This window comes from Anneissia japonica, unplaced genomic scaffold (assembly GCF_011630105.1).
Source record: "Anneissia japonica isolate Jap-2015-1 unplaced genomic scaffold, ASM1163010v1 scaffold287847_len925385_cov155, whole genome shotgun sequence".
NCBI lineage: Eukaryota > Metazoa > Echinodermata > Crinoidea > Comatulida > Comatulidae > Anneissia > Anneissia japonica.
The window spans coordinates 301,458-310,944 of record NW_022731638.1 but is presented as its reverse complement, the minus strand read 5'-3'; the positions used below and the strand labels follow the sequence as shown (position 1 = coordinate 310,944).

Sequence of the window (9,487 nt, the reverse complement as noted above, 5' to 3'; positions counted from 1 at the left end):
CCCACTTTTACTCCTGGGTGGAGAGAGACAACCGTAGATAAAGTGCCTTGCCCAAGGACACAAGCGACTTGCACAGCGAGAGTTTTGAACCCCCGACCTCGAGGTTGGGAGTCCAAACCACAACCGATACGCCAACCACTTCTACATTATCACCACCTCTGTGCTTTGTTGTCCTCAATAGTGACTTTCGTAAATAACGATAGCTTTATGAAGTATTTTGTCAGTAAAAATATAATGGCTGCATCCAGTAAAAGAGCATGGTGTTGGTAAGCGATTGTTTATTCGGGAGATTTTAATTGCACGATTACGGTATGACCTAGAACGTTATGACGTCACTAAGAAGTCATCTGCGCATGCGAGAATGTTCTGTTTTCATTGTCTGGATTTTGGGACGCAGTTTTCCCCGAATGTACGTTGTGCAGAGAGCGTAGGACGGTCATGGATGAGTATGAATCTGTTTTAGAGTTACGTCATCCTGCAAATCAAAAGCTCTCTTTTAAAATGCCTGCAGCCACATGCATGATAGTGGTGCAGCTCTAGAAGGGTTAATTAATTATTTTTTTTAAATTTTGTGTTTCTAACTATTAATATTAATTTATATATACAGGTTTTGATGAAAATGGCACTTTGATTTTGTACTATCACTTGTGTTTTTAATTTATCCATGTATATTTGAAGCGTTCCATCCTAAAACCAGCATAGCAGTATTGTATACTTTAGTACAGAGAAGCTGTAATACTTTTACTAATAACTTTGGCATTAGTAAGTATATTCTAGTAAATGACCCATCATTGTAAAGCTTAATGTGAAGCATATGAATATATAAAGGTCGTTTTTTTTAAAATTATTATTTGGTCATTGATGCTGGTTTTGGGATGGCAAGCCTCATTTGTCTTAAAGCATAATCAAAATCAGCAATCAAAAGTTATTTTCAGTAAAAAACTTGCGAGTGAGTTGCAGTATCGGAGTCTTATTTAAAATTATCACCCCATTTATTTTCTCCATGCCTGTTTCATTAATATCATCAGATATTTCAACGTTTTATATATATATATATTTCATTTGTGTTCCATGTGTGTTCCGACAGAATAATAGAAAATAATGAAACATTATTATATGTATTATTCAAAATGAATGCTGTATAGTTTGGAATTGTTACTATATGACTTTTTATGACTATGCAATTCAAAATTCTGTTTAATATATTATTTAATTTTAACCATGTTAGTACAATGAAATAATATTAATACTGACACCTGTCTCTTATACACATCTAGATGTGTATAAGAGACAGAAATAGTACAGGGTACCAACAAGTTATCCCCGCGGTTCAGCGCGCACACATTGGCTAACACCATATTAGCCGACCTGTCTCTTATACACATCTAGATGTGTATAAGAGACAGTACATACACTGATTTTACACCATTGTTGTTTTCATCTAGTAAGTGGAGAATTGTATATTCACTGTTAGTTTATTAGTGACAATGTTAATGTGACCTTTCTGCTGGATAGACCACAATATATTTTTATTGCTTCTTACTCATGTATAAATGCCATATTATTTTGTTGATAAATATCAGGGCTGCAGAAAAAGTGGAGGCAACTAGTGGCATTTTATAGAGACAACTTTTTTTTATCTTTATTTATTCAAGACTCAACAGTGTGTCAAACACCAAAAAAAAAAAAAAAAAACAGTGTGTAAAACAAAAAAAAAAAAAAAAAAAAAAAAAAAAAGATTAAAAAAAAAAAGATTAAAAAAAGCATAAAAATAAATTTTCACATATTGAATATTAAGGATTAGGTTAAAGTTGGAAATATTACAATTACAAATATTGATATTTTGAAACATTTCATGGTCGGTGGCTCAAACATTTTTTTCCAGGCCTGATGAATATTATAAAGGAATATGGATTTTTTTTTGTTAGCCATAATTTTGCTATTAGGATGCATTGATATATCATCTGCACTGACGACTGGCCACATTCTATTAATCTCAAGTCGTCTGAATCCTTAATCTTTCTGTACTGTCTGCAACATATTTAATGATAAAATCTTTAGAATTATGGTTTTAAGACTTAAATTTCTAGGCTGTTTTTATCTCTGTGATGTTAGGTTCCTGATGACCTTTTAAGGTCAATTAGAACCTTCAAGTTTTCTTCTATAGTCTACTTGCTTTTAAGATGATTTTTACCTTTTCCTATTTACTGAACTTACAGCATACTGTACATATTTATCACATTTTGACAATGGGAAGGTTATATGCATTGAAATTATAGCGCAGATTATATAGGTAGGCTGAATACACTCTTTGCCATTGGTTTGTCATGTGACCATGTGGGCTCTATTGAGCAAGATATTCATACTTTCATACTTAATCTTTAATTTCTTCAAGTACTATCACGTGTTAATTGAATTATATAGTAATTATTGTCTTGTTCCTGATTGGTAAATGCATTATTAGTTTGTCAGCAGGACATTTTACAAGCTATGCTTTTTTTTCGGAAAAGTCACTTATAATAGATTGTGTTATTTGAAATTTAAATACCGTAAATGCTTGATTAAGCACCGCTCTCGAATAAGGGCCGCTCTTGAATAAGCGCTGCACCAAACCTGATTATTTTCACCAAGTGCTGCTCTCGACTAAGCGCCGCAGCGCTTAATCAAGAGTATATATTAACCAGTTTATAATGAAACTCTGTGAGACACAGGGTTTTAAATACAATGCATACAGTGTTAAAATGAATAACACAATGAAGACACAAGCATTTCTTTACAAACGTTTATTTACGATGACAGGACCTATGATAGGTCTACTTATACGGGAAGAATGTTTCAGATACTGTAGGTAACATGAGAAAGGGCATGGAAAACGCCACACCAAAGCGCCACTTGAATAAGTGCCCCACTAAAGCTTCAAAAAATGTTATAAGCACCGCGGCGCTTATTCAAGCATTTATGTTATATATTAAAAATAAATGTTGTATAAACAAGGGCGACCCCACTCGAAACTGATCACTTTAGCAACCTCAGTTCAATATCAACTCATTTCTGAGTCATCTTGAATGTCTACTTTTGACAAATTTTGAAACAAATATCGAGAATAGGTTGAACATTGTATATTAACGATTTTGTTAGTACTGCAATAGTGGTCCAAAAACGATCTTGTGTTAATGGAACACAGTTACAAAGGATTTACCGTGTTCTTTAACAATACACATAGGTTATATTGCACTCAGGAACTACAGCTTAAATGTTTCTACCAAAAGAGCGTGTGCTTTTTTTTTTATACTTGCATGTCGGCAGACCAGCTTAAACACAAGGAGAGCAACGAATGAAATAGTACAGGGTACCAACAAGTTATCCCCGCGGTTCAGCGCGCACACATTGGCTAACACCATATTAGCCGACTGAGCTATGTTGCTCTTTACATGCATATAATTTATTGTGTGTGAGTACATTATATTCACTGTCCCATTTTAAGTGATGTACAGCAAACAGTGTCCCTTGGTACCCATACATTATTTCAGGAATTAAATGTCATGATTATCTGTACTGTCCCAGGCTAATCAGCATTTCCTTCCCAGCTTCATAGATAAACTTCATTCAGGTATATTGTTTCTGTTAATATTTCAATTTGCTTTGTGTATCTCAAATATAAATAAAACTTTCATTTGGAGAAAAATATTTACCATAGGTTAAGCAAACAAAATTTTCTCTGACAATAACATTTGTGTATAGATTTCAAAAAAATGAATTTGAATATAAATTTCTTGAAAATTTTATTGTGTTTTATATGTTAACGCTTTCTACAGAATGTCTAAACTGAAGTTTTCTTCAGAAGTCTCTGCTACATAATCCTGCCCCCTTTTGTTGAAACAGATTGATTGACTTTTAATGGATTATCCCTAGGGAGTATGATAACGAAAGAGTTTAAGAAACCTTTCTTTACAAGATAATGTGGAAATTTTGATGCAGTTTTCAGTTTCAATGACCTTGCTATTTTCACCTTAAATTCCTACCACCGTGGTTGTTGGAAAATTTATATCCTGAAAAGTCGGGGTCTTTGGATCTCGGAGTCTGGGGCAGTCTGTCCCCCAGTTTCGGACAAGTATGGACCCGTTGTTTGCATGAAAACAAGGTTGTTGGACTAAGTCATTAATTAGCTGATCCAAACAAGCTATTGTGATTATCATTCCCTATTTAATATTGTTTTCTAAAAACACAATTTTGGTCATCCTAAATACATAAAATGTCTCTCCAAGAACCCACCAGGGATTTTATTCTAGGACTGTAACTGGGCCTTTGGCACCTCTGATTTGGACCTCACTGTCAGACTTTTTTCACCCCTTTTTGGCAAATTCGTGGAGAAATCACTGATCCTAAACAACAATAGAGTTTATGTATGGTTGTGTCATGAAATGTGCACCTCAAATAATTCCTGTTATTGTCCCTGCTCATGTGTGAGTAATTGTATATTAGCAAAACTAAATGAAAGTACTGCCCTATGCTCTTTCATATATCAAATTAACATTGATTAAGATTCATATACTATTAAATGTCTTTTTGTGTTTTACTTTTGGTAGTATGCATGATATAAATGATCTTTTATAGTTAAGTTCAAAGAAATTGAATTACTATACTAGTGGTCCATTGTTGATAGTAATCCATTATTGAGTCCTATTTAAATCAGTGAGATATCTATTTTTTTTTTAAAATTAATAATATATGTGATACCTTAACCTTAGATTATAGCCCTGTGGTTAACATTCTACCAGAAAAATGCAGGGTGTAAGTGTTTGTTAACAGTAAACCCAAAGCCTTGGCCTATAGCTAAAAAAATCTCTAATGTATATAAAAAAAAAGCAACCCGCCCTTACAAAAATAGTCCTGTAGGATCCTGTAGGTTGCCAACTGAAACCTATAGGCCTACACTGCCTATAGGATCCTAAAGGACTTTTTTGTAAGGCTGATCATGATTTCTTTATGTATCACTGTGCTTTATAGGTAACTAAATTTGTTGACCTAATTCAGATCATACTGTACCATTACCAGTCAATCATAATCGCTCCAGATCGTAATCAGCTTGTTGCAGTTTCATTTTTTTGTCAGTTTGTATAAATTGCGCCCTTGGTCTTTGATTCTTTACTTTCTGCTTAAAGTTGATAAGTTGGAAAGTTTGCAGGCGTTTTTTTTTTTCTAGACATGATATGTCTCTAGCAACTCAAGGCTATATGAAAAGTGTAATACCAGAACCAAAATGCTAATTTAGGCTATTAGGAAAAGCATATCAAATGTAAAATCTTAATTAATTTCCATTTTACCAATACAATATCGTTACATGATTATAAAATTAGCACCAATGACAGCAGGATATTTGTTATGCAGATAAATATAATCAATTATCAAACTAAGACTCAGCAAAAATTTATTTCGAAAATAGATGACATTATTGTAATTGTGTGGAATCATGCCTGTGGCAAGTTACCGTAAGTGCTTGAATAAGCACTGCTCTCAATTAAGCGCCGCTTTCATAAATGCGCCGCACCAAACCTGATTTTTTTTCCACTAAGCACCGCAGTGCTTAATCAAGAGTAATTACCCTGTGTGTAATCATGGAGGAATTAGTTTAAATGAAACACTTTAAGAAACGGGGTTTTAAATAAAATGTATACAGTGTTCAAATGAATAAATAATACAATGAAGACACACAAGAACCTATGAAAGGCCTACTGAACTACGTAAATGTTTAAGATAGGTAACATGGGAACGGGCATGGAAAGTGCCTTTCCATTTTAATTTTATAAGCGCCGCTCTCAAATAAACGGCACTCTCGATTAAGTGCTGCTCTCGAATGAGGCTGCACTGAAGCACAGTAAGTATTAAAAAAAAAAAAAAAAATTTTTTATTGAACAAATACTGTGTCTCAAAAAGAAGCCCTGGGCTTCTTTTTTCTTAAGGACTCTAAGATGGGCTTCTTTTAAAGATGGGCCTTTTTTCGAGATAGTTCTTTTCAAGATTTATTTTGGAAACTAAAAAGGGGGGGATTCTTTTCAAAATGAATGCTGTATAGTTTGGAATTGTTACTATATGACTTTTTATGACTATGCAATTCAAAATTCTGTTTAATATATTATTTAATTTTAACCATGTTAGTACAATGAAATAATATTAATACTGACACGCTGTCAAAATATTCAAAGATAATAATGTCAGTATCTTGAAAGAAGCCCATATTATCTAGATTAGAAGCCCATGGGCTTCTTCTCAAAATCACTATTGCAAACTGAAGAGGGGGGCTTCTTTTTATGATGGGCTTCTTCTCCAGATTAAGCCCATTTTGGGTTTTACGGTATATCATTTTAAAATAGCTAAGAATATGATTATATGTTTTATATGTGTGATTCTGAAATAATATGTAATGGTTCATACGTGGTTACCAGACTTATTTTTTGTGTTATTAATGAAATTCAATTATAGCAAATGAAATAAGCACTTTGTATCTGCAAGGGAAGGCGCTATATAAGTATAAATGAACAAATTAAAAAATAAACATTCAGAAGTTGGTTCAGGTGTGCAATTAGTCAAATAACAGACTGATTGTATTGTTTTTGCCAGATGTATTAGAAATGTACATAATAACTAATAGTTTTGTTTTTCTTGTGTTCATCAGGATTGGGAACGCTTATACTTGAGACCGGATTATTGGGACGCTCTAAAGGAAGATGCTGAAATTGAATCGGTATTTATTTAAAAAGTTGTACTGTCTAGCAAAGGCAATAATTAAAAAGTAGGACGGTCATCTCGGGACATCAAAGGTTTTAACTTTCGCATTGACATTCTTCACACAGCACGCTCCTAAAATCTTGAACGATTTCAATAGCTGTGGGTGCTTACAAAAACCAGTGCACAAATCTTGGAAACACTACTGAACATAAAAATCCAACGCACCTCTCAGGTGCCATAAAAATCACAAGGCCTAGATATGTTTTTTCCAACATCAATTGTACCACTCAACATTTTGCAAAAAATGAATAAGTTTTCAGTATCTACTCAAATGTTTCTTTTTTCGCACCAAAATGCATTTTATAGAAAGTTTCTGGTGAAAAGAAATCAGATGTTGCAACAGACATTGCAAAGTGCCCAAAATTTATAAAATAGTAACTATCGCCATAATTGTCATGTAAAACATAGTACACATTGACTAGTAATTGAAGGCTATACTAGCGTTGTATAATAACTATTATACAACGCCTGTATATATTCTATTAGTTTGATTGGTTAAAAACAGGTTACTTGAGATTGATTTAAAATGACTATTCCATGGTTATTTGAGTACTTGTCAACGATCGTTGAATAGTACTTTTTCTTCTCCAAGACTGCAAATCTCAAATGCAACGCGAGCGAGAAAAATTATCCTAGCGCGACCAGGCCACTCATGACGACGTTACAACTCGCGCGTAAACAAGGTGTTAGTCATTTAGTACCCTCGCTCGGCAGATAAAATCGCAGGTCCATTTGGTACTGGGTCATTTGTACTTTTGAGCGAAGAAGGTTTGGATGAGTCTTTATTAGCTGAACTTGATAGATTCGTAGCCCTAGGCCGGTTTTATGCTCGCCTTGGAAAGGATGATGTGTCCTTGTAATGTATTCAAAGAAAAGCATGCAGGCAATGTATAAAGGAGGTATTGTATAACAAATAATGAATGCTTCTCATTCGTACAGTAGGGTAGAATATTGCATTTGCTTCGTTGAGTAGAACATCCAATCTCACCTCATGAAATATTCTACCCCATTGTACCCATAAACATTCATTATTTGTATGCTATCAGTTTCTTGATGCCAATGTTAAGATCAATGCACACAATATGTTTGCGAGCAGAGATGATTGTCCTATTGTTATTTTTTTTTCAATTCAATTTCTTATGGTCTTTCAACTTTCATTCTTTATTTCACAAGTTGAAATAATGCTCAAATGAACTTTGCCAATCTATAGAATACAACCAGTGTGTTTTATTATGATATAATGTCAAGCACATACATTTTTATCTTTAGAGTTGATGAACATATATATAAGATTAATATAATATATTTTTTTTTCAAATTAAAGTTAAACATTATAGTGCTTGCTAAAATGTAGTATAATTGAATTCCCAAAATATAAAAATAATAATTTAATAAACATAATTGCTCAAACAATAGATTTTTGCTTAATCAGCTGCCAAATGTTTATTATTTAAAATGATAAAATGTTTGTATTTTAGCCATGCCCTGATGTTTACCGGTTTCCATTGATTTCGGAATTGTATGCTAAACATATGATTGAAGAATTGAATGCGTATGGCCAGTGGTCCAATGGTGACAACAAAGTAAGTAAACAACCCTTTAAAACCAAGTATTATCTCTGTATCCTTTTCGATATATTGTTTAATTTATGAAGGGCTGTTCTTATTTGGAGAATTGCCAGCAAGTCCGTCAGGAGAAAAATCAAGCCTCGTGTGCTTAAAGTACATTTTAAGCATGCCTATACTATGCTGTCAAATTTTAGGGATTCAAAATTGTTTTAGTGCTGGCAATGCTACCGTATGTGCAAGGTATTGTATCGATCATATGGGTTGCAGTGGTGGCGCCAGCTCTTCCCCGACAAGGGGCTGGTACCTTTGACAGGAAAAAGAATCCCGTAATTAACACAAAATATTATTTTTTAATAAAAAAATTCCCCAACAAATTTAATTTTTTCCCCGACCGGGTGATGGGGGGGGGGGGTAAGCTTCTCAGGGAATTCCTGGCACCACCCCTCGTTCTTATACTCAGTGCAATTTTAAAATAATATTCTATTATTGTTAGTAAATTTTAAAAAATAATAATAATGAATGAATATGAATTTGCGGTTGTACTAAAATTTATATTGAAATGTTGGAATAAATAACAAAGATATAAAGAATTTCTTAATCATTACACTTCAAGTAAATTATCATGAAAAAAAAAATTTCTTAGTTAGATAAAATAATATTTATCTTAATATTGACCCTCAGTAGAAATACTGTAAGAAAATGAAAAAAAGAAATGATACAGAAAGTAAGTATGCATGCTGTCATTCCTTGGTCAGTTATAAACCTAATGTCTCCAGGCCTTCCTTTAGTAGTTGGAAAAACTGAACTCTGTAGGCCCCCATTTAATAGTGAACCAAAGAAAACACCTAGGAGAATAGTGGACAGGATGTCTGTACACGGTCTCTGTGAATTTTTGTGTGGTTAAAGGTAGCCTGTAGCTGTTCCCAACTACTTCAACAATCTGCTATACATCTTCATTTCTAATTTCCTATTTTCCTATCTCGTGATACTCAGGCTTTTAAGAAATTTCATTCAATTCCAATTAATTAATTTCAGTTAATAAATGTTACAATTAGACAATTATATGAACAAAGGGTTTAGATGGATGCAGAAAATCTAAGGATCAGTTTTATTGTGTTGTATGTCCATCTGCC

At 33.4% G+C, this 9,487-nt stretch overlaps 1 protein-coding gene across 1 annotated transcript in view; it reads left to right on the top strand.

Moving 5' to 3' along the window:
* Positions 1-9,487, top strand: part of LOC117115492 (procollagen-lysine,2-oxoglutarate 5-dioxygenase 1-like) — a 62,715-nt gene that overhangs the window by 37,063 nt on the left and 16,165 nt on the right. Inside the window, exons 15-16 of the mRNA XM_033259336.1 lie at positions 6,674-6,742; positions 8,265-8,369. Of these exons, the coding sequence (XP_033115227.1) occupies positions 6,674-6,742; positions 8,265-8,369 (174 nt within the window). The remainder of the gene's footprint in view (positions 1-6,673; positions 6,743-8,264; positions 8,370-9,487) is intronic.